The 26,100-nt window shown below is 46.2% G+C and overlaps 1 protein-coding gene across 2 annotated transcripts in view; it reads left to right on the forward strand.

Moving 5' to 3' along the window:
* Positions 1 to 26,100, forward strand: part of CSMD2 (CUB and Sushi multiple domains 2) — a 604,641-nt gene that overhangs the window by 421,715 nt on the left and 156,826 nt on the right. For both annotated transcript variants that reach the window (XM_087446344.1, XM_087446345.1), the window contains exon 25: positions 4,295 to 4,421. In XM_087446344.1, coding sequence (XP_087302470.1) covers positions 4,295 to 4,421 — 127 coding nt within the window. The remainder of the gene's footprint in view (positions 1 to 4,294; positions 4,422 to 26,100) is intronic.

Raw genomic sequence — 26,100 nt, forward strand, 5'->3', positions numbered from 1 at the left:
CCCCTAGACAACTACATTTTAACAGGATCTTCAACACTGTTACACAGCAGAGTGTCTAAAGGCAAGGACTTTAAGCCTGACTGTGGACAATCCAGAATAGTGGCCTTTACATAGCCTCTAGAGTCTTCCTCTCTCCTTACACTTAAGTTGACCCAGTCTGTAAGCATGCCCCATCCCATTCTCCCTTCATGCCTTTCTTTTCTCCCTTTCTTTCCTTCATGTGCCAGGTCTCGTGCTAGGCACAAGGGGAACAGAGAAGAGCAGATCCCAGGCCAGCCAGGGAGACACGTGCATAAACAGACAATGATATAATGCCGTAGGCAAGCCAAAGCAAGCAAAACGAAGGAGAGGTGATGAGTCACATTACAAGACAATTGCTTGCTTTGCAGAAAGGATTCATTGTAAGGTTCTTTTGAATATCAAATATGCCAGTTGGGCTGAACTTAAAGGATCCACTCAAACAGTGCTAGTAAGAGTATACTGTAGACTTCAGAGGCTTTCCCCACTGAGACCTCCTCAGGCCCCACTTAGGGAGTGAGGCTGTGTATTTAGGAATATGTGTGTAGATTTTTACATATGTCCTGTTGTGGTAGTCTTTATCATGGTCTAGCAGAAATGACTACTATAGCTTAAAACATCCAGATGTTTTCTCCATTGATGAGTGGGCGCTACAGCCCAAATGAAGCAGCCAAGGCTCTAGGATGGGAAGAAGAGAGAAGACAAGAAAAGGTAGAGTCTTATGGTCTTGTTGGTGAATCTGCTGCGTGCTGGCCACTTGACCCCTCCCTCCCACCTGCCTGTCCCCGGATAAAGTGATCCGTGAGGAAAGAGGAGGCTGTGTCCATGAGGAAGTGCTCCCAGGGCCACTGCCTCCAAACACTCACTTTCTTGAAAGCGGGGGAGGGGCTTTTCCATCTGGAATATGGAAGGAGGCTCTAGCCAAAGACATGGAAGACAACCTGCCACCTTTCCAGCTACCTTCGCCATTTGTGGGGCCAGGCAGGCTTCCTCCCCACAACTTACAACTCATCCTCTCACCCCCACCCTACTGCCTACCATGGGCCCATTCAGCCCTGCATCTGTCACTTGGGTTGGCACCTCTCCTCCCAGCAGCACCACAGAGGGAGGGCTGACAGTGAGGCTTGAGCAAAGGGTCGTGAGCAGTCTTACTGACAGAAGCCTCCCTATCCCAACTCTGCGTTAGTGGTCCCATGTGAAGCCATGGGGCCCATGAGATGCTTAATGGGTCCTTTGCAGCAACAGGTGAAAGTTTGTAGCAACAAACTTCCGTTTGTGACCTTGATCCCATCTTCTCCTATTCCTTCTAGGATCTTTCTTAGTCGATCATTCCCTTTCCTAAAAAGCTTTGCAATGAATCTCCTCCTCTTCATTTTCGCTCATGCTCCCTTGATTCAGAACCTTATAGTAATTTTCCTGGAAAGCAATAAGCTTCTTTCATTCACTTGATCATCCACCCATCTGTCCATTCAATAAATATTTATTAAAGCATCTATAATGTGCCACACACTGTACTAGGTATTTGATGTGCAAATTTGCTTAAGACAAGGTCCCTGCTGCCAAGGAGCTTAAAGTCCTGTGAAGGAGATAGACGTGATTTTAATAACATGGTACACGTGCTATGATAAAAATCTGTCCCTGTAATAATGGAGACACAAAGGAAGACAGTGTCAGCTCTACACAGGGAGGGGAGGGTGTCACAAAAGGCTTCATAGGGCAGATGTTGTCAGTCCAAGCAGAGGCATGAAGAGAAGTTCATCAGACCCACATGGACCAAGGGGGTGCTGGGAGGGGGCCAAAGAGGCCAAAGGCTGGGGACCTTCTCGATGGGCTCTCTTCAGCGGTTTGGACTTCATTCCAGGAAGGAGAGTTTAAAGCAAGCAGTGACACGGTCAGTTTGCATTTTAGAAAGATCTTTCTGTTGGCACTGCTAAGCATGGGCAACTGTGCCACCCTAGAGGTGGTGAGGGCCTAAGCCAAGACTCCAGCAATGGGGACAGAGTGGGGTCAAATGTGAAAAGTGTCACAGAGGTGCAGGGACGGGGTCTCGGGGGCAGATTAGATGTGGGGGAGGAAGGAGAAGGCCAGGAGGATCACCAGCTTCTGATCTAGGTGACTGCTTTGATGGGGAATATAGAACTCTTTACTGGTCCTTGCCTCCAGTCCCACCCCTCTGTGCCCTTCAGACTGCTACCAGAGTGCTCTTTCTAACCTGTAAAGTTCACTAGTGTATAAAGTGAGCAATTTTTATTGTTAGTGCCCTGGAGTTGATTCCGACTCCTAGTGACCCTGTGGACAGCAGAGCAGAACCCTGCCCAGTCTTTTTGTGCCATCCTCTCACCTTCCAGCACTATATCAGACAATGCTCTGCTGTTATTTGTAGGGTTTTCATGGCCAATTTTTGCAGAAGTGGGTGGCCAGGTCCTTCTTCCTCATCTGCCTTAGTCTGGAAGCTGTGCTGAAACCTGTCCACCATGGGTGACCCTGCTGGTCTTTGAAATACTGGTGGCATAGCTTTCAGCATCACAGCAACACGCAGTCTCGACAGTATAACGGCCAACAGATGGGTGGAGTGAACCCAGGCCATGGTGGTGAGAGTGCTGAATCTTAACCACTAGACCTCCAGGGCTGGCTAAAGTGATCAATTTACTGTGTATAAACACTCCGGTTCTTCCCCGTTACAGAGTAGATATGCAACAGCCCAGTGTGCAGTGTCCTTCAATGTATGATGCTTGCCCAGCTTTCTAGCCCTATCTCCCACCACGCCCCTTCTCACACCCTGTGCCCCAACCCACCATGTTGTTTCACACCTCCAGGAATTTTGCATATACTCTTCTCTGTCTGCAGTGCCCTCTTCCTGCTGGCCTTCCCATCCCACCCCTGCTACCCAACCAACATGGTCAACTCTTGCTCCTCCTTCAAGATTCATTTGAAGCCAGGGCCCTCCCTGACTCTCCCTGCCCCGTGCTAGGGCAAATTGGTCACTTCCTCCTTCTGTGCTGCCACTTGCCATGAGTGTGCCTCTGTTAGGGCACGTGGCACACACTGCAGCTGTCCCCTCCTCTAGACCGTAAGCTCTTCTGGAGGAGGACACAGTGTCTTGTTTCCCTCTGAACTCCTGGCATCTGGCACAGGTCCCGCTGCTGTCAATGAACAGGTTCAGGTGTCTGCACTTTCCCCGGGAGGCTTCAAGGAGTTTAGTCACAGAGTAGTCTGCCAGCTCTACACCCAGGGACCTTTTATTGAATAGCTTTATTGAGATATAATTCACATACCTTACAGTTCACCCATTTAATGAATTTAACAATTTAATGCTTTTTAATATATTCACAGGGTTGTGCACCTGTCACTACAACCTAATTTTTTAACATTGTGTCCCCCCTAAAGAAACCTTGTACTCATTAGCAATCACTGCCCCCTGCCCCCTCCCCCTCAGGTCCCAGCGACCACCGATGTACTTGCTGTCTGTGTAGACTTGTCTGTTCTAGACAGTTTCTAGAAATAGAATCTTCCAGTATGTGGCCTTTTGTGTCTGTCTTCTTTCAATTAACATGATATTTTCAAAGTTCATTCATGTTGTAGCATGTATCAGTACTTTGTGTGTTTTTTATGATCAAATAATATTCCATCATATGGATATGCTGCATTTGTTTATCCTTTCATCAGCTGATGGACATTTCAGATGTTTCCATTTTTGGGATATTATGAATAATGCTGTTATGATCATTCATGTAAAAGTTTTTGTGTAAATGTATGTTTTCATTTCTCTTGGGTATATATAAAACAGAATTCCTGGGGTCGTACGGTAACTTTAACATTTTGAGGAACTGCAAAGCTGTTTTCCAAGGCAGCTGCATCATTGTACATTCCCACCAGCAATGATGAGTGTCCCAGTTACTTCATCGTCACCTACACTTGCTAGTGTCTGTCTTTTTTATTATGGCCATCCTCATAGGTGTGAGGTGATATCTGATTGTGGTTTTAATTTGCATTTCCCTAACGACTAATGATGGTGAACATCTTTTCATGTACTTATTGGCCATTTGTATACCTTCTTTGAAGAAATAGCTATTCGAATGCTTTGCTCATTTTTTAATTGGGTTGTTTGTCTTTTTATTGTTGAGTTGCAGGAGTTCTTTGTAGATTCTGGATACAAGTCTCGTCCAGGGGCCTTTCTATATGCTGTGTTCAGTCACCTGGAATGAACGAGAGGGACTGGGGCACACAGGCAGGAGGAGCCACCCCACGAGACTCACTCTTTTGGCATTTCTTTCAGCTGAGTGTGGAGGGACAGTGAAGGGAGAGGTGTCGGGGCAGGTGCTGTCTCCCGGGTATCCAGCTCCCTATGAACACAATCTCAACTGCATCTGGACCATCGAGGCTGATGCCGGCTGCACCATTGGGTAAGTGTCAGGGCTGGCGAAGTAACCATTGCCAGTTCAGGGGAGTCGTCACCAGCATCATCACCAGGCTGCCCAGTGAGTGGCTGGCCCTTCACGTCACCTGGAGGCCCTTGTGATCAACAGTGGCTGCTGGGACCCCAGGCTTGGGCTGGGGCCCAAGGAAAACCTAGAAAGGCCAGCCTCAGCCTCACAGGGCTGAAATCCATGTTCAGACAACTCTCTGGCCTAGAAGGCACAGTTACAACAGAGCAGTTGAGGACAGAGTCTTGAAGTCATACAGACCCCAGTTTGAACCCCAGCCCTGCCATTTACTGTTTGCAGACTTTGGGTAAGTCCCTTATCCTCTCTGAGTCTCCTTTTCTCTTCTGTATCACGTGGGTTACATTCTCAGCTTCTCAGGATGAAGCACTCAATGCAACATGGCATGTAATGTGCTCAGCGTAGTACTTGGAACACAGTAAATATCTAATGATGGTTCTGTGGTTATTCCTCTGACAGTAGTAAAGGTCAGCTCAGAGCTGTATGACCCCAGACTGTTTCCTCTCTCAGTCTGAGTTTCCTCCTCTGTAAATGAGGACAAAAATGCTTGTGTTTTAGGATTGTGGAGGAGATACTTAGAAAAGCCCAACAGAGTGTCTGGTGCTTGGTGTGTACTCCCTGAAAATACAACTTCCTTTCCATATAAGCACCTGACTAACAGGAATTACTTACTGGAGTCCCACAGAGTCAGAGAAGAATGGAGCATCACCATTTATCAAGCCCAGGGCCTGGCACATATATCATATTATGAACTCTTCACAATAGCCCTATTAATAATAATAGTCAGCCCTAAATAGACATTGTTATTATTATTCCCATTTTATAGATGAGAAAACTGAGATTCCAAGAGAATGCATAGTGTGTCTAAGTTCGCACAATGAGTCAGAAAGCTGGGATGTGACCCCAGGTCTTTCTGAATGTTCACACTATGTAACATTGCTGGCAGAGCTGGGCCTTGAGCTGTAGTTCAGATGAGCTTTGAGGAAAAGAGCAGATTGGGGTGGTAGGATGAATGTAGGTGTGGAAGGAGGATCAAACAAGGCCATTGGAGAGGAAACAGTCTGGCTGGAGAGGGGGATGCGTGTGGACAAGGAATGAGAGATAGAGGGTTACAATGTGGCCTGGTTATGGAGGATGTTAAATGCCAGTAAACAAGAGGGAGCCATGGTAGGTTCTTGAGCAGGGTTGGCCCATCAGGGTTATTTGCAGCGGAAAGAGCTCATGGAAAGAAAACCAGTCAGGAATCTGTTGCGGTGATCCAGGAATGAAGCGTGTAGGCTTTGGAATAACGGGGAACCAAGACAAGGAGCAGAAGTATAGCTAGGAGAAGATCCCTGGAGAGTTCTCAATTAAGGGGAACTGCCTGAAGGGGTGTGTTACAGCCTGAGTGGGTGTGTTGCTGCCAGAGATATAGATATTCATATATTTGCTGATGTCTTTAGACTCAGTTCAATTAAAATTTAAAAATTGTATTAAGTTTTTGCTACGTGCAAGTTTTTCAGCTAAGCCCTGTGCAAGATGAGGTCAGCAGACTTCTTAGGGATTTGGCACTATTGGGGGACGAGTTATCTATACAAATTCATCCTGCACACTACTGCTGGAATAACCTTCTGGAAGCACACCTGATCAACTCACCCTCTAACTAGAAACCTTCCATGGCACCCGTGCTCACAGAAGCCAAGCATTGTATCCCGGTTTTCAAGGCCATCGTGACCTCAACCTGCCTTCCCAATCTTATTTTCCACCACTTCTCTTTGATAACATTCAAGTGAAGCTAAGTTACTGGTGGCCCCCGTACCTAGGCTCGTGGCCTCGCTCTGTGCCTTTGTTTCCACTCTGCCCTCCCAGAATGCCCTCCTCCCTCCAAAGGCTTATGTCTAAAATTCCCCATCACTCAAAGTCAAGTGCACGTATCAGCTCACCCAGGAAATCCTCCCCAATCGGCTCTCATGGGGACTGCTAGGAGTCATTTCTCCTCTTCTGAACTCCCTTTGCCCATGGCCTGGATTTACCTGATGACACTGACTACTTTTATCCTTTCTTTATGCTCCTCCCTTACCTCTCTGACCAGGGCTGTGGTCTCTGCCTGATCCAACTGTGCAAGTCTCCAGGCTTTCAGCACAGTGCCCCCAGCATCTGGGAGAGGCTCAAGTGTCAAGTGTTGAATGAATGAATGAAGCAGGACTCAGGTATAACGGTAGTTATATGACTAGCAGATCAATGAGAGTCCTTCAGTAAATATTAAATGAACAATGAGTGAATCGAGAGCATGATGACTCTTTTACTTTAGTGTGCACCTATGCAAATCAGGAGATGGTTTGCCCGCTTTCCTACCTTAGACCCTCGTTCATTCACTCATTCATTCCTTCCTGTAACAACTGTCTGTCTGGTTAATACGTGGCAGTACCTGCGAGGTGCGAGGTGCTGGCATTGCACAGGTGAATGAGACCCAGTCACTGTTCGCAAGGAAGAGATGTGCACGTACGCACAGAATGAGGTGGTGGCGTAAGGATGCGGGGGAATGAAAGGCAGGACAGAAGGAGACCACAGAAGCTACCCTGGAAAAGGTGACACCAGAGCTGCGTCCTGAAGGATGGAGAGGAGGTTGCCGGGTAGCCAGGGAGGAAGGTTGGGGGGAGGCGAACGGCCTTCTAGGCAGAGGCAGTGAGTCGGTGACCAGGCTTCAGGAGCTGGAATTGGGGCCACGTGGCTGAAGGATCACCTGCGATTTGGTGGCGGGGCAGTGGTGGGAGACGGAGCTGGTAGAGCAGGCTGCGTGCAGCCAGGGGGTGGAGGGCCGTGGGGGCTGTGATGCTGGGTTTGGACCTATCCAGGCAGCCCTGCGGAGAAGGGGGTAGACTGGGTCTGGGAGCCCACTGAGGAGGCTGTCTCCAGGGTGCGTGGGGGTGAGGAGGCCTGAATGCAGCCAGTGGCCGTGGGGATGGAGAAGAAGGGACAAATTCAGGAGACATTTAAGTGGTCACACTCACCGGTCTTGCTCTATTCAGTAAAAATGGAAATATTTGAGATTTCAAATATTGAGGTTTCTTCTGTTTCCCCATTTTTTTTTTGCATAACATACAATATGTAAAATACACAGAAAAGTTGAAAGAACAGTATGCTGAGCATCTGTATATTTACCACCTAGACTCAACCACTGTGAATATTTTGCCATATTTGCTGTCTCTCTTTTTTCTCTTTCCATTCTTTTTTTCTTTTCTTTTTTCTGAATCACTCGAAAGTACCTTGTGGGCATCATGGTACTTCATTCCTAAGTACTTTGCATGCATCTTCTGAAGAGAAAGCTCCTCCATGACATAGCAACATTAGCATCCCCAAAACACACAGCATTAATCCCTGGGAATTAAGGTTTAGGACAAGGGTTGGAGGAGAGCAGAGAGATCTAGCAGCAGCTGACAGGGAGAGCACGAGAAATCAATGACGGGGTTTCTGGGCAGGAGTGAGGACTGTTATCACTTACAGCAATGGTGAGCGTGGAGTGGGTTCTGGGAGAGACTGGAGGACCCCTTCCTAGCTATCAGGAAGAGAAGATCAAGACAAATTCAGGAAATATCCTCTCCTGAGCAACACAGCAAGAACTGTAAAGTCATGGGGCACGCTGAGTGTGTGTGAGGACCCCAGGATGGGGACTAGAAGGGGGAAGGTGAAGATAACTTCAGTCCTCCATCTGGAAGGCTTCTTGGAGCCACATGGCCTCAAAGGAGCTAATGCCAAGGGAGCAGAGGAGGGCTTCCCAGCTGTAATGAGAGCTGCTGAAAGATGGAGATGGAGTGACAGGACACTTTTCCCTCCCTCACTCAGTTCCCCACCGTAGCTTGCCATCCCAGTGTGTGCTGCGTCCCCATGCATGTCTGTACTCAAGCGTGTTCTCTCTCTCCCTCTTCCTCCCTCTCCCTCTCTCCCTTTCTGCCTCCCTCACTCTATTTTTCCCTCTTCCTTCTCTCTCCCCCTCTTTCTTCCTCTCTCTCTCTTCCTCCTCCTCTCTCCTCCTCTCTCTCTCTCTCCATGTCTCTCTCCCTCTCTCCTCTCTCCCTTTCTCTCTCCCTCACCCCCCAACACACCCCACAAATAACCAGCAGCAAAATTAAGAGAATTCCTAATTAGACTAAATTAAGACAAACACGAAAAGCCCCCTTTGTGTTTCAGTCCTTATTCTGAGTAAGATTAACTTATTATTTTTTAACTGGGAATATCTTTGTAGAATTTTTCTATATAAAAAATAGATACTCGTTCTGAAAAATTCAAAATGCAAACAATAAAGAAATGTGTAAAGTGGAAATCTAAAGTCTCACCGTCTTGCTCTGTTCTCTGCCCCACACACCCTGCATAGGATAACCATTGACATCCGTTTGTCCTACTGATTCTTTTAGATATTTTGTATGCCGATATGCACATAAAGCAAATGCGATAGACATGGTTTCTAGAACAAGATCATCTCTATGCCAGAGCTCAGTAACTTGCTTTTTGCTTTACCATTTAATCATATATCATCACCTTACTGTGTCAATATGTATAGATTGGCCTCATCCTGATTGGTGGCTACAGGGAATTCTCTTCTATGCACAACCATAATGTTTTTAACTACTCTCCTATTGATGAAGTGAATATTTTCAGTTTTTCACTCCAGTAAACATCCTTATGCATGAATCTTTGAACAGTTGTCCAATTATTTCCTTACGATATATTATGGAAGGCAAATTTGATACGTGACCTCAAATCTCCCTCTAGATATTGTAGCAATTGACACGTCCACCCAAAGCCTGCTGCCCACACGGCATCACCAGGCTGTCAATCTTGTCAGTGTTTACCAGTTTGATGAACAAAATGATATTCAGTTGTCTTTGCTGCTTCAAGTTCTTTGTATATTTATCTTTGGGAGAGTTTATTGTTTTCATATAGAGTGTTCAACTGGGTTCATTTTGAAATAGTCTGTAATTTCAGTTTAGATTTCTTTTTAACCTGAGTATTTAAGAATTCTTTTTTACTAAGTGGTTATATATTTTATAAAATCCTTTTTATTACTTTTATTTTTACTGCATTTGTCTTTCTTTACTTTTTGAATTTTTGTCTTATGTTCTATGTATATTTGAAGAAAGTGAAAAGAGTACAAGGTTGTATATATTTCTTTTACATCAAGTGTATTATGCCTTCTTTCAAACAAAATGGATTATGCTGCTCTATTGCTTTCTTTTAGTTTTAATTCTTCCTGTTGTTAGCTGATTTGATTTAATTGGCTTTGTTTTTCCTCTAGCAATTTGAAAGTTCTCTATCCTATTTTTACTCTGCCAGCGATCTTGTGTTTTCATTAATTCTGTTTTCAACAGTATTTATCTTGTTATTTCTCCCTCTTTATTTTGGAAATCTTGTTGTTGTTTTCATTTTTATTTCAAGGCAGCTGCATTTTTTGTTTTCAGATTGCTCTTGACAACCTACTTTTGTTTTTATCAGTGTGTTGTCATCTTGCATCTCCCTGAGAATACTATTAATGTTTTGTTTTACAATGTCTCCTGTTTTTCCATGCATTATGCGGTTGGGCCATTTGGTCTGATTATGCTGCTGGATTCCTTTGAAGAGCTAATTCTCTATGTCCCAGGAGTTCTTGTCGTTTATTCAGTATCAAGCTGTAGCTAAGAGCTGGACCCAGCCTACCTGCCTTTCTTACTAGCTATGTAGCTCGGGAAGCTCTGTAAGCAGGCCCTCTGTGCCTCACTTCTGGTACCTGTAAAATAGTGGTTAAAAACAGTACCTACCACCTAAGGTTATTATGAGGATTAAGTGAGTTAACATATCCAAAGACCTAGAACAGAGCCTGGCACGTGACTTCCAAGTGATGAGAACCCCCTCCAGGAGCTGGGTAGGTGTTGTTCATTTTACCCAGATGGGGCATCCCCTATGCACAGAGGTTATAGTTCCCCCTTTAGAGTCACAGGTGGTGGATGCTGTGCTGTTGGTGGGAGCAGGTGTCGAGCAGGTTTCCTCTTGGGTGTGCCAGGTGGGAGGGGATGTGGGATAGCCCAGATGCCAGTCCATGAGACTATTCCCAGGGGCACAGACAGGAGACGGTTTGCCCGATGCTTCTCCCCATCCTGCCCCAACCCCTACCTCCCCGTTAGAGGGGACCAGAGGGGTCTGTGGTCAACCTCAGCCCAGCAAGCTGGGCAAAGATTGTCCCTTTCCAGGAGTTCCCAAGAGGGATAGTGGGTGGCTGGAGGGATCACTGGTCAGGCTGACCCCTCAGTGGGGTCCAAGCAGGAAAGTGGGCCCTTCCCAGGTGTGCATGACAAGAGCGGGCTGGCAGTCAGACACTGCCTTGAACAAAGGAGGCGTCTACAGCATTTGGCAGGTGTTTCTCCCTGAGTGCCAAGAATGGGACAAGCTGGCCAATGAACTCCATCCAGGCCTGGCAGCTAACAGCAGGAGAGCAGACCAGTGAGCTGCACCCTCCATGTCACTCTTTCCTGTGTAGTCATAGAACATGGAGGTTTCATCCCATATGGATGTAGAACATGGAAGCACGTAGAAAATGGAAGTTTCATCCCATATGGATGGGGCATCATCTCGGATTCCAGTGTTGGGTCGGAGTTTTCCTTTCTATAATCAGTGGACCAGCTCAGACGAAAATTGTAGAAGAGAGGGAGGCAAAGCCTTTTGCTCTTAATCCTCTGCTCTGCCTAACATTTATCAAATATCTACAGTATACCAGGTTCTGGATCAGTTAATTGTCCTCATTTTGTAGATGAGATCATTGAGGCCCAAAAAGGATGAATGTCTCATGATTACCCAGTGATATGGGTCTCAAACCTGTTCTGTCTGGCTCCAGTCTCTTCTCTTCCCAATCTGCCATTCTGACCCTGGTTTGGTTCCATTTAGCAAAGCAGGCATGGGACACCTCCTCTGTGTGATGCTGTTCAGTGGGAAGCACAAGGGTCAGACTGAGGCCTGTCCTCACCTTCCGGGGACTCACATTCTAGTGGGAAATTGTCACACAAACAGGTACCTCCAAGATAAGGTAGATGCTGTAAGTAAGTGCAAGCCAAGTTCAGTCATGGAGAAGAGGGAGAGAAGTTCTGCCCGGAGATGTAGAGGTTAACATTCCTATTGAGGCGAAGAGTGAAGGCATGAACATAGGGGAAAATATAGGGTCTGTCCACGAGAAGACACTCACTTGTTGTGGCTGGAGGCTGCGTGGGGGGGAGATAAGGTTGCACAGGTAAAGAGGAGTTTCTGCAGGACCCTGAATGCCAACACGAGAACTCTGAATGGACTTCTCAGTATGACGAGGAGCCATTGGGATATTTTGAAGACAATAACGACATTCAGTTCAGTTAAAAAACTTGGAACATTTATCAGTGCTGGGCATTCTGCCAGGCACCGAGGGTATAAATATAAATCAGAAACAGTCCTTTCCCTTGAAGGTCCCAGTCTTACAGATAGAAATTTTCAGTTAGGAATAGAAGGAGAAAACCGGCTCCAGCAGGTGGAGGTTCACTTTCTTCCTGGAACAGGAACCTGAAGGTCCCGTCCAGACCCAGCGCAGCTGCTCAGGCTGCCATTACTTTTCTCCTTGCTCTGCCATCCTGAGGCTTTCGTCTTCTTGGTTACCTAGTCAGCTGCTGCATCCCAGGCATTGTGTCTGCGTTCCAGTCTAAAAGAAGAGGTAAGAAGAAAGGGCACAGAGCTTTCTTCTGGGGAAGGTTTGCATATTTATTCAGGAAGAACCACCATCCTCAGAGACATCTTCCTACATCTCATTAGTCAGAACTTGCTATACCTGGCTGAGCAAAAGTGGGAAATCAATGTTATTTTGCTTTTACTGTTTCAGTAGTAGAGACAGATGGGAGTTTTGGAAATGGAGTACGGGTAAGCCAACATAGTGTCTGCTGCAGATTCTAATATAGCGTGATAAACACTATGGTAGAAATATGTACAAAACAATAGAAAAGTATTTGCAAGGACAGTTCATATTCCAGGTGGCAGTTGGGGGTGGGGTCTTACAGAGAGCAAGTGCTATTCTAGCTGCATTTTAAAGAACAGTGGTAGTTCACCGTGCAGGGTGGAGGGGAGGACCTTCCAGGCAGGTGAAAGAGAGGAAGGGGTGAATGTACACCGCTGCTTCTGGAAGAGCTCCTTGTCTGGTGTGACATGATGGTATCTCTGCTTCAGGAAGCTCAGTGGCGGCATTGCAGAGGGTACATTAGCTGGGAAACCAGGCAGGAGTCTCGTATCCTGTCTGAGGGGTCCTGGTTACATTCAGAAGAACTGAGTTTTGTTTCTTGAGTACAAATTTGGTTGGGGTTGAGAGCTATATGTGGCTGGCTACATAGAGGGGAAGTGGGGAAGGCAGGAGAGAGAGTCCTTTGCTGGTGTGCTTTTCCTAAAGAGATCTGGGGCCCAAGGAGGATGGCAGAACTTACTTTTCCCAGAAGCTCTGATTTCTGCTCCTAATGCCCATTTAGTCGTAAAGTTCATTTTTGGCTAGTAGTCCTGGTTTGTTGATTTTTAACCATCGGGATGCTTCTTAATGATTAATGCAGAGGGCAACCTGGAAACTCCGTTCTTGGCTGTTGGTCACAAAGCAGTAGGATTACTGAGAGAAGGGGCCGCGGTTCTGATTACCCAGAACCCCTGCCCCGTGGAGCTTGTCTTCCTGGGAGGGTGCTGGACTGGACAAAACATCTGGCTGTGCCCGAAGCCCAGATTCCCCCGCTGCGGTGTCATGTCAATCATAGGGCAACAATTCCCCACCGTGGTCAGTGTTGCTTCCCTTTAACCAGCAACTGGGCAGCTGGCCCGGAGGAGGCAGAAGACACGAGAAGTAAAGCTTCTGTTCACAGCTCCTGCCAGGAATTGTGGCTGCAGGTTTAGCAGCTTCCAGAAGGTTTGTTTTTGAGCAGTGACAGTGAGCTAAAACTTAAACAGAGAAGGTCCGTGTACTTGCACTGCAAGAGCTGACCTCCTGAAGGAACTGAACAGATAAGCACATACACAATGGGGCATTCCTTTGTCAGATTTAAGGTTTCAGCAAACCGGGGAATAGTCAAAAGGAGCTCAAAAGTTTTTTGAAGGAGAGGATGTGGATAACCTATAGGTATAAATGTAGCTTTAAAAGTAGAGGTGCTCTCTGGCAGTTTAGTTTTTTTTTTTCGAGGAAGATTGCCCTGAGCTAACATCTGTTGCCAATTCTCCTCTTTTTTGCTGAGGAAGACTGGCCCTGGGCTAACATCCGTGCCCATCTTCCTCTACTTTATATGGGACACCGCCACCACATGGCTTTGGTAAGTGGTGCATAGGTCCGTGCCTGGGATCCGAACTGGCGATCCCCAGTCCACCGAAGCGGAGCATGCAAACTTAACCACTACGCCACCAGGCTGGCCACTGGTGAATTAGTTTTTCACAGATCACCTCTAGGGAAAGAAACAGAAACTACTTCAAATTATCCAAGAATAATAATCCAGCTGGGCTCCACTGGATAGTTCACTTGGCCAGAATATGTCAACTGGACTGCCAGTTTACAATCTCAGAAATGAATTTCACCATCTCTTAGGAGGAGAATAAACAGTTCAGCTGAAGAAACGCAGACCTTGTTGGTTGGCCACACTGGACCAGTATTGATCTCTCCCTTTCAAAAGATAAGTAAACAAATAAGCAAAAATAAATAAAATAAAATAAACTTGGGTGATGCCACTTAAAACATACCATTCATAAAAAAGAGAACCATTTCCCTAAAGAAATAGAAGCATATTTCCTGAAAAGATTTTACTATAGTAGACAGAAGAAAATTTAAATGAGTATATAGATAATATTCTCATTTAAATATAAGAAATAAGGCTGATAGGTAGCAGAAGATGGATGATGAAATGGGAGAGGGGAGCTCCTGAGATAGAAAGACAGTGATGGAGTAAAAAATGCAAAGGTACTAAATGCACAATAACAGTTAAAATCCACAATGGCAGCATTAATGCCTTGCAAGAAATAAAAGCATTGAAGTAGGAGGCAAACTGGAGAGTCTCTCTGAGACTGCAGAGAAAAAGTATGAAAGTATAGAATTAATGAAAGAGAAGTTGCCAAATATGGAAGACAGAGTACCAATCTAGGCTGCATAAATGAAGAAGAACAATGAGCCAAGGGAGCAGAAGGTATCATAAAATACAAAATGTTAGCCAACTCCCCTGAGAAAGGGCAGAGGGATGGAGTGAACGGTGCTAAAACTTCCTTGGAGAACTGAAAAGACTCACTGAGTTCCAGGCAAAATGAATTAGATACAACTTGATGAAAAATGAAACAGTTCCAAGGATAACAAAAAAATCCCTAAAAGCATTTGGCAAAACACATTCACACGGGTAAGCTTGTCATCAGCCCTCATCAAATGAAACCGTGATTTACAAAAGAACAGCCGCCACAACTCAGCCAACCCCCTAAGATTTCTTCTCCATCTTATCAAAGGCCAAAGCCGGTGGTGTTCTGAGACCCAAGAACTGTCAGCCAGGATATAATATGCACAAAAGCCACAGAAAATGGACACTCGGGCTTCTTGCAGAACTTGCCAAGACATTGTAGTTGGCTGAATGATAGCCCCCAAAGGTATCAGGTCAGGTCCGAATGCCTGGAACCTAGAAACGTTACCTTATTTGAAAAAGGATCTTTGTGGATGTGATTAAATCAAGGATCTCGAGATGAGGAGATTATCTGGGTGGGCCCTAAATGCAATCACGTGTCTTTATAAGAGGGAAGCAGAGGGAGATTTTATACACACAGAGAGGAAAGTGATGTGAAGACAGACACAGAGATGGGAGTGATGCAGCCACAAGCCAAGGAATGCCAACAGCCACCAGAAGTTGGAAGAGGCAAAGAAAGAATTCTCCTTTAGAAACTCCAGAGGGAGCAGGGCACTGCCAACACCTTTATTTCAGCATAGCGATACTGATTTCAGACTGCTGGCCTCCAGAACTGTGAAAGAATAAATTCCTGTTGTTTCAAGTCACCAAGTTTGTGGTACTTTCCCACAGCAGCCACAGGAAACTAAGATAGACATATAATTTTTTTTTTCGGTGAGGAAAATTGGCCCTAAGCTAACATCTATGGCCAAGCCTCCTCTTTTTGCTTGAGGAAGAGTGACCCTGAGCTAACATTTGTGCCAATCTTCCTCTGTTTTGTATGTGGGATGCCACCACAGCGTGGCTTGATGAGCTGTGCGTAGGTCCACACCTGGGATCCGAACCTGTGAACCCCAGGCTGCCGAAGCGGAGCGCACAAACTTAACCACTATACCACCAGGCCGGCCCCCTAAAACAGACGTATAATTTTTAGCCTACTGAGATGTTTAGAAAAACATATACTAAGAATTGATGACCATGAAAGACAATATTTAATTTGGGTCTTTGGTCCGTGATTATATTGTCAGTGGTTTGATAGCTGGGGGAAGGCATTGGAGAAAGTAAAATCTTCATTAGCTTTTTCTGTCTTACATAAGGGAGCGTGAAATGGTATGTTATTTTTTAATTTGATAATTAGAGAAAATGCAAGTTTAGGAGGATTTTTGAAAGTGTTTAAAGATACTTAAAGTAGAAGTAAAAACAAGATGTATACTTTGAAAATCAGTGAAAAAAGTGTGAAAACTAAGAAATGTTACAAAAAGAAAAAGGAAATAGGAAGAAAATATAATAAAAAGCATAAAATGGAATGATGGAAATAAGCTTGTATTAGTCAGCAGTAATGGCTAACATATAACAAATAACCCCCGAATCTCAGTGTTTTAACACAATGAAGGTTCATTTTTCACTCACTTCCCAGTCCAATGCTGGTCTGCAGGGGGCAGGGCTATGGGCATGTGTTGGTGGGGGTGCCACTTCCACAAAAGAATTCAAGGCTCCAGGCTCCTTCCACGTGAGAGCCTCACAGTTCTCCAGTGCTTCCCCACATCTGGCCAGCTGAGGAGGGAAAGAGAAAGCATGAGAGTGTGGGACAAAGTTCTTTAAGAGTCAGGCCTTCCGTCCACATCCCACTGACCAGAACACGTTTCACAGCTCACCTGTATAAGGGAGGATGTGCCTAGGAGGAAGAGGAAACAAGAGTTGGTGAACACATAACATCGTCACTGCCACCAAGAACAAACATGTCAGTTCTGATACTAAGTATAATTAATTCCCTTTTATCCAGCCACTCTCGTGTGAGGTTGAAAGGAATGGGAGGAAAAGAGGCAGTTACAGGAGCTCAGGATGGGCAGGGGAGTGGGAGGGTCCATGGGTAGGGCCCAGAGCAAAGAAGACCTATAGTGTGAGACGCAGTTGAAGGATCCGCAAAGAACCAAAGTCAAGTGGGAGAGCAGAGTACAAGACTCAGGAATGCTGAGTAGAGGGTCTGCACAAGGAGTGGGCAGGATGGCGCATGGGGCATCGCAGAGGGAGGCCCCCAGATGATGGCACACAGGAAAAGGAAGCCTCTCTTGTCACATGTGGTACAGGTACTGTGACTGACCTGTGGGCAGAGCAGGAGCTATACCATGAGCTGATGCCCACAAGTTAAACTTCCATATTACAAGGAAAAGATTCTCAGGTTAGGTAAAGAAAAGAAAATGCTGCTACACAGAAGAATAAGGAAATATGAAAAATAAAAGGTTGAGACAAACCTTTTTCTTTCATGAGAATAGCATGAGAACACGCATAAATAAAAGGCAGGCACCAGGGGCCGGCCCGGTGGCGTAGCGGTTAAGTGTGTGCACTCGGCTGCAGTGGCCCGGGGTTCACCGGTCTGGATCCCGGGCGCGCACTGAGGCGCCGCTTGTCAAGCCATGCTGTGGCGGCGTCCCATATAAAGTGGAGGAAGATGGGCACGGATGTTAGCCCAGGGCCAGTCTTCCTCAGCAAAAAGAGGAGGATTGGCATCAGATGTTAGCTCAGGGCTGATCTTCCTCACAAAAAAAAAAAAAAAAAATGCAGAGATCACAATATCGCTTTTTCTTAAAAAAAGGTAAAATTCAAGGTAAAAAAAAACATTAAAAAGGAACAGAGGGAATTATTTCAAGTGATAAGATGCACAGCCCACAATGACTCTAATAGTCATGCATCTTATGCACCAAATAACCTAACAAAAAAACATAAAGCAAAATCTGTCAGACATACAAGGAGAAAATGACAATTGTAGGAGAATTTAACACATCTTAGTCAAGTAAAATAAATACATAAATAGAACAAAAGTGGAATTTTAGGTGCTTTTACCATTTATTGATTTTATGCTATGTCTCAGGCTCAGTGCTAGGTACTTTGTATATGATTTCATTTACAGTGATCCTCTTAGCAAGACTGCTGGATAGATGATGTTACTGCCGTTTTACAGAGGAGTAAACTGAGGCTCTGCAAGGTCACCCAATTAGCTGTCACAGAACTAGTGTTTGGCCCCAGGTCTTTGACTCCACAGCCACTGTTTTTTCCGTTTTGTTCTATAGCCTCTTCAGGAGGCAAGAGCCTTTCATTTTATGGAAAACATTTCTTCCAAGAAGAATAAAGACACAGCTGCCCCTCGCAGAACCCCTGACACCTTCAGGGCAGGTTCTGGCTGATGATAGGCAGTCACAGAGCCTTGATTTACAGGGTGATAGTGAAGAGAAGGCCACTGGTCCACGGTCACCCAGCAAGGTAGAGTGGAACACAAGGCAGTAGACTAAGTCCTGCGTTGGTGCACTGCCCCACCTCCCAGCACACCAGTCACTGCCACTTCTTCAGGGACCTGAAGCCCAGGTTTAGTCTTTCACTTACGAAAATAACAAAAGAATCTTTTTTTCTATTTAATAGCAGCTGGCCCCAGGAAAGAAGAGCCTCTAATTTTGCTCTAGACACTAATACTTGCTTTGGAATTTGGTCTGTCTTCTCAGTTTTTGCTCTTTGGATAGCACGATGCTTTAATTATTATTGTCTGCTATTATGATTATGGTTTAATTGTTGGTTTGTAGCTCTGTGTGGCTCAGAGGGGGGCATTTTATAAAACCAGTATTATTTTCTTATGGTCATTGCCAATGTCGCTGAGGATAATTTAAGCTGCTTTCTCATTTGGGGACAGGAGTGATTTCTGACCGCTTCCCCCTGCAGCAGCTGTTCATTCACATGCCATCTTCCCCTGATGTAAAGATCCACGTTATGACTCTTAATGGTGCAGCATCCGTTGTGTTCGTGCAGTGGTGACAGTTGCTTGGGAGCACCTGATGCCCTTTCACATTCTGGGGCCCAGCCAGAAGGCAAGTGAAATCAACATATCAAGATGCTATGGATTTATTTTTTTCTTTTCCCTTTTTGCGTATCTTTCCAATGTGCAGTGGATACAGATGAACCACCTGTAAGGCTTGAGGTGGGCAGTATCCAAGAAATGCACAGTGTGTTCAAGTTTCCTTCAGACTGAGAGAACTGAGGACCATCATCTCAGAAGCAAGTTTTGCCCATAGACAGCATTTGAGGGGTGCAGCCTCCTGCAATGAGAATCTGATGCTCTCCTAGCTTTTTAGATTAAGGCTCTGGTAGTAAATCTCTTCCAGTCATGAAGCTGAGCGTCATGAACCTTACCAGCCTTACCAGCAAAGCCCAGGGGAGTCTCAGTGGCAGGCTGATGTGAAGAGGTAAGGGAGCGAGGACCAGGTGGGGGCACCCTCACCTGGGGACCTGCTCTTGGGAGATTGTGGTGGAAGGGGGGACTCGGTGGACACACCATGACGAAAAGATGTGTAGAGATCCCAGAACAGGGACAGCCCCACAATCCAGGGCACCCTGAAGTTAAAGCAGGTGGCAGCCAGCTGTGAAATGAAGACCCAGCCCCAGAGAGAGCAAGCAGAGTTTCAGGACAGCCCCAGGGGAATAGGAGACAACCAGAGACCAGTGAGGCTGACTAACTGAGCTGGCTTACTTGTTGGTCATCATGGAAGCCCAGGTGCACCCCAGGCAAACCAGACGCCAGGCTTGGACACTGAGACCGACTCAAGGCCCCTCCTTTGGTGGGAATGGGGCTCCCCACTTCTTGTCCCCAGCCCTGCCCCAGCACCGTGGAAACTGCTCTCACTAGGATCACAGGGGCGGTGCCTGCCTTGCCTTCTCCACAGCTTGGACATCATTGCCATTCCCTGAGACTCTCTCCTCTCCTGACTTCTAGGATTGCACCTTTTCCTGGTTTTCCTTCCACCGCTGCGACTCCTCATTCTTAATCTCCTTCATGGGCTTCTCTTCTCCTGTTCACCCTTAATGCCATGGTTCTCCAGAAGTCCCTTCTCTGTGTGCTTCTCACACTACATGCTCGTTGGGTGGGCTTGTCCAAACCCGTTGCTTTAGGTCTCACCCACCTGCGCCGTAGGCTCTTGTCCTCTGAAGAACTTGTAGTTTCCTGGGGGTACCAGTCTCTCTATCTGACCGTGTCTTTGCATAGCCTCTTTTCTCTGCCTGACATTCTCTTTTCTTCTCATAATCCTTGCCCACCCCCTTCCTCTGGACACGTCCTGTTCATCTCTTAAGACTCAGCTTAGTTGTTCCCTCCTTGGGGGTCCTTGCCTCACCCCCTCAGCCTGAGGTAGGGGCTTTCTCTGTGCATACATTTACCATAGTACTTATCACACCACATTTAGGGGCAGAAACATGCCGTATTCCTGTCTGTATCACCAGTACCTGGTGTGCCCTCTGCACCTGGTACCTACTATCCATTGATTGAATGTGTATCAGTATCCGTATAGGGTCTGAGAACTTATAGAGCTGGACTTAGAGAGTGTGAGACCATGGTTGCTGTATCGCCATGTCTCCTGGGTTTAGACTAGACAGCTACTCTGGCCCAAGATCTGTGCAGCTAGGTCATATCTCTTTGGTAGTGTAAGATCCAAAGGGCTGGATGTGGGTGGTAAAGAGATGTCAGAACCTCCAGTGAAATAGGAAGTACCTTCCTTAGCACGTAGGATTTAAGTTGCCTCTCGCCAAGTGCCACGCACTTAGCAAGGGCAGTGGTGAGTTCAACTGAACTATGGGCGTCCTTGAAAGCTGATGAGCCATTCATTCATCAATTTAATGAAACCAAGAGCTTAGTGTGAATCAGACCTGGTGCTGGGTACCAAAGATACAGGGATGAATGAGACACAAACAGAACAGTTAAGGAACCGGGGAAGACAGGTAAGTCAATGGATGACTGATACAGTAGGAGCTCATAGAGGGAGCCTCTCACCAGCTGGGGCCATGAGAGACTATGGAAAAGCCCATGGAAAAGCTCCCCACTGGATGTGGGGAATCTGCCAGTACGTGTTAAGTCAAGTGGTGTATTAGTTTACAAGGCCCCTCTAACAAACTGAATGGCTCAAAACAACAGAAATTTATTTTCTCACAGTTCTAGAGCCTAGAAGTCCAAAACCAAGGTGTGAGTGTGCCACACTCCCTCTGAAGACTCTAGAGAAGAATCTGTTTCATGTCTCTCTCCTAGCTTCCGATAGTTGCCAGCAGCCCTTGGCATTCCGTGGCTTGGAGCTGCATCACTCCAATCTCTGCCTCCATCGTCACATGACCTTCTTCCCTGCGTCTCCTCAGTGCCTCTGTATCCAAATCTCCCTCTCCTTTCTCTTGTAAAGATATCCATCATTGGATTGAGGGCCCACTCTAATCCAATGTGACCACATCTTAACTTGATTACATCTGCAAAGACCCTATTTCCAATTAAGGTCACATTCACAGTGACCAGGGGTTAGGACTTGAACATACCTTTTTGAGGGAGACGATTCAACCCACTGCAGGTGGTAGGAGGGCATGGGCAGGGGTTGGAAACTTCCAGGCGGAGGGAAGTCCCTGAAGCCAGAGAATAAGAAGGAAATGGGTGAAGGGTGAGAGGAAGGGGAGAAGGCAATGGGATGCTTATGAAGGACTTGGTGTGTCTCATAGGAAGTCTGACTTTATTCTATAGGGAAGGAGGAATGACTGGGGCAGATGCGTGGTTCCTGGTCCCGGTGGAAAAGGTGAATGAAAGGGTAGGAGAGAGTTTGGATCCAGGAAGGCCAGTTACATTTTATTTATTTATTTATTTTAGGTGAGGAAAATTAGCCCTGAGCTAACATCTATTGCCAATCCTCCTCTTTTTGCTGAGGAAGATTGGCCCTGGGCTAACATCCATGCCCATCTTCGTCTACTTTATATGTGGGACACCTGCCACAGCATGGCTTGATGAGCAGTGCATAGATCCACGCCCGGGATCCACGTCTGTGAACCCCGGGCTGCCAAAGCAGAGCACACGAACTTCACCACCGTGCCAGCGGGCCAGCCCCAGATTTTTTATTCCTCTGTATATGCCATTCCCTCTCTTGCGATCTTCTGCCTCTCTCTCACTTTCCTGAAGATTTTTTTTCTTTCTTCAGAACTGCTTCAAACACCTCCTCTTTGAAGTTTTCCTTGCTTCTCTCAATTAGAAGAAGAAGATGTAAAAGAAAGGCCTTTAGTACCAGACAGACGTGGTTTGAATGCTGCCTCTGACCCTTACTAGCTGTTTGACCCCTACCCCCACCCTCATCCCGGTGAGCTGCCTGTGTTAACCCCTGGGGACTTCAGGTCCCCCATCAGCAAGATAGTGAAAATCGACTCTAAATTGCAGAGTTGTTATGATATTAGACAATATACATAAAGTACTTGGTACATAGATTTCCTACTAATGTTTAGTTCTCTTCCTCCGGTTATTTCAATAGCACTTTATCCCACTGTGTTAATACCTATTGCACATATTATTATGTTTTTTTGTGTGTGAGGAAGATCAGCCCTGAGCTAACATCCGTGCTAATCCTCCTCTTTTTGCTGAGGAAGACCGGCTCTGAGCTAACATCTATTGCCAATCCTCCTCCTTTTTTTCCCCAAAGCCCCAGTAGATAGTTGTATGTCATAGTTGCACATCCTTCTAGTTGCTGTATGTGGGACACCGCCTCAGCATGGCCGGAGAAACAGTGCGTCGGTGCGCGCCCAGGATCCGAAACCGGGCCGCCAGTAGCGGAGCTCGCGAACTTAACCGCTAAGCCACGGGGCCGGCCCTATTGCACATATTATTATGTTTTGGTGTCTCTTTCAATAAGCAGGGGCAGCCTCCAGGGCAAAAACAGAGCCTTCCACGTCTCCGCAACTCTCCACACAGAGCTTGATGCACAACACGCTTCAGCCCTCTTCCCTGGCCTGTGTTGTGTCTGCAGTCCAAAGAAACACACACACGTGATCAAGGCGTCAATATGAAGGAGTACCCCTTCACCTCCTCCCATCCCTTCAGTGCCTCTCCACCCAGGGCACGGTGAGAGCAGGGTCCTCAAACTGTTTTCTGTCATTTTCAAAAGCCAAAAGAAGATGGGGTGTCCACCTGCAGGGGAGCTGCTCAGGCAAACCCAAATGTCTGTTTGCGCCCGGAATTATCCCTATAGATCAGAACCTCTAGTTAGCGTTTTATAAACTTTGATTTCTATAAGATGAGAAAAGTCTTCAATAAGAGTCTTAATAAATGTGGTCGGTTTGGCAAAGCAGGTCTTCACTGGTGCCCATCAAGGATTTATAATGAAAAGGCCATGGGCTCCTGCAGCAGCCCCCACCCTCGCTAACTTGCCTGCATTCACTATTGGCCTTGCCCGTCTGTTCTCATCCAGGCAGCAGGAGTGATCTTAAAGTGTAAATCGGCTCCTGTCAGGCCTCAGCTTAAAATCTTTGAATGATTTCTCTTAGCCTGTAGAATAAAATCCAGACTTTTCCCCGACCCACGTGACCTGGCCTCTGCCTGCGTGTCTTGGCCCAGCTACAGCCTCAGTGGCCTTTTCATGGCTCAGATGCCCTGGGCTGGTTCCCTTTAGGGACCTTTGCACATGCTGCCCTTTATTCACAGAGAGCTTCCTCCCCTGTCTTACCCTGCCCTGCTCTTCACATGGCTGGCTTCCTTTGAGCCTCTCATCTTGCTTAAATGTCACCTCCTTAGCGAAGTCTTCCCCGGCCACTCTATCTAAAGTGGTTCCTCCATCTCAGCACTCTGCTATTTCCTTCCCTGCCTTTGCCACAGCTGATAATCTTTTAATGGGTTTGTGTATGTGGGAGTATTGCCCATCTCCAGAAACAACTGGAAAATGACACCCGTCTGTCATCTTCACCATTATCTCCCAGCACCCAGCATATCGGAGGTGTTTAAATAAATGAATGCAGTAAGAAGTCTGGAACTTCAGCTTCTATCCTTTCAGTTGCCAAGTGGCATTGTTTCTGCATGCAAAGGACCTCAGGCTCCCTCTTGTCACTGCCTCCTGCCACTTCTCTTGACCTCATCAATGCCACGCCTTTGGCTTTGTCTGATTATCAGATCAGCTAAGCTGAATGCAACGAACTGGCATTTTTAATTCATGGTCTTGAATACCAGCCCTTTAACCTTGTGTATGATTCACATGTAAACTATTGATTACTGATGGGGCCTCTCCAGCACATGCCTGGCTCTCAGCCACAGCCTCTGCCTTCTGGAGGTGTGACCAGCATTCTCAGGGGACAGAGTGGGAGCACCGAAGTCTGACCTGGACTATGATTATATAATGTAATTCCGGCTGGCTCTCTAACCAGCCCTTGACCTTGGAGAAGTTATTTAACCTCTCTGAACCTCAGTGTTCTCATTTTTAAAGATGGGAATGATGCTACCTACAAAATAAAGAGGGTTGGGAGGAGCAAATGTGTTCAAGTGCCTTGTGCACAGTGATTGTTGTATAAACATGTGTTCTTTCATTTCTACTTAGTCTCCATATTCTCGCTTTTCACGACTTCCTATCAGACTGGTCCTCCTGGGATTTCATTCATTTGTTCCTTGATTCACTCACTCATTCATTCCATTATTCACTCCCAGGGATTTTGGTCTGTCTCTAACTAGAAGAGTCTGGAACCCATACTCCTCTAGCTAATTCTGACGCCCTCACTGTCTTCCTTCCTTCAATCCAGCTCTATTTCCTGTGACATCCTAACACCAACTGAACTCCGGTGTGGGAGTCGCCTTTGTTCCCAGGCACCCTAGCCTCCCCCTGCCTCCGGGTCTTGTCTGATGTCATTGAAGCCAAAGAAAACACACTCCCTTTCATGCCACCCAAACTTCAAGTCTCATTTCCTCATTCCTGCCCTGACAAGTCTGGCCCACGCAAACCTCTCTTTTCTGAGAGCCTGTACGGCAGCGCCACACAGCTTGGCTCTCGGTCTGCTCCTGTGGTCGGCTGCCAACTTCACAGGGCATCAAGTGACACGGAGAGAGCAGAGAAGGAAGGGGGCAGCTTGGCACAGCAGCGAGTATGCTTGTTTGCTCTGCTTCCTGGGGAGCTCCTTCTCCCCTTTTCAATCAAGTGTGGGGCCCCCGTCTGCCAGTCTGTTCCCTGCTAAATGCCTTGAAGAGGAGCCCATCTGTCTTCCCTCTGTCGGAAGTCCTCAGAGGCAAGGCCTGCCAGGGAAATTAGAACACGACCGTTGAGAAAACCCACACAGCTTCTGCTACTGAGGAATCTCCACCCATATCTATAAAAGAGTCTGCTTAGGAAATCCAAGAAATGCACTTGAATCCTTTTAGAACTAATTGATAATTGAAAATAAGAAGCGCACATAGAGGGAAGCTAGACTTTTGGTGGTGAGCATGATGCAGTCTATACAGAAGTCGAAATATAATGATGTACACCTGAAATTTATATGTTCTAAACCATTGTGACCTCAATAAAATAAAAAAAAATTTACATGGGAAGGAAAGAAAAGAAACACACACACATACATTCAACAATAAATATGTAACTAAAAATTAAATCCCATTCTCAATGGAACAAAAAGCCAAAAAAATGAATTTAATAAGAAGCATGCAAAGAAGAAAACCATAACAAAGAAAACCATAAAACTTTACCAAAGTACATAAACTAAGCCCTAAATAAGTGATGATATCTACAATATTCCTGACTGGTGAAAATAAGTAACATAAAGATATAAATTTGGGGGCCAGCCCGGTGGCGCAGTGGTTAAATGTGTGCACTCTGCTTTGGTGGTCCAGGGTTCGCTGGTTGGGATCCCAGGCGCGCACCGACGCACCACTTGTCAAGCCATGCTGTGGCAGCGTCCCATATAAAGTAGAGGAAGATAGGCACGGACGTTAGCCCAGGGCCAATCTTCCTCAGCAAAAAAGAGGAGGATTGGCATCGAATGTTAGCTCAGGGCTGATCTTCCTCACACACACACAAAAAAAGACATAAATTTGCCCCAATTAATCAATAAGTGTGTGCAATTCCAATCAAAGTATCAGTGGGATTTTTTTGGAATTTGATAACCATAAAGTTCATCTGAAAGGATAAATTTGGGAAACTAGCTAGGAAATTATGGAGAAAAAATATGAAGGGGAGCTTTCCCTTTAAGAATATCAAAATCTGAGCCAGCCCTGATGGTCTAGTGGTTAAAGTTCAGCACTCACCACTCACTGGTCATTCATTTACTAGTCTCAAAACCACACCACCTGTCTGTCAGTTGCCATGCTGTGGTGGCGGCTCACACAGAAAAACTAGAAGGACTTACAACTAGGATATACCACCATGCACTGGGGTTTTGGGGAGTGAAAAAAAAAAAAAACAGGAAGATTGGCAAGAGATGTTAGCTCAGGGCAAATCTTTCCCTGC

Source organism: Ceratotherium simum, chromosome 22, assembly GCF_057802395.1.
Source record: "Ceratotherium simum simum isolate JZ-2026a chromosome 22, ASM5780239v1, whole genome shotgun sequence".
Classification (NCBI taxonomy): Eukaryota; Metazoa; Chordata; class Mammalia; order Perissodactyla; family Rhinocerotidae; genus Ceratotherium; species Ceratotherium simum.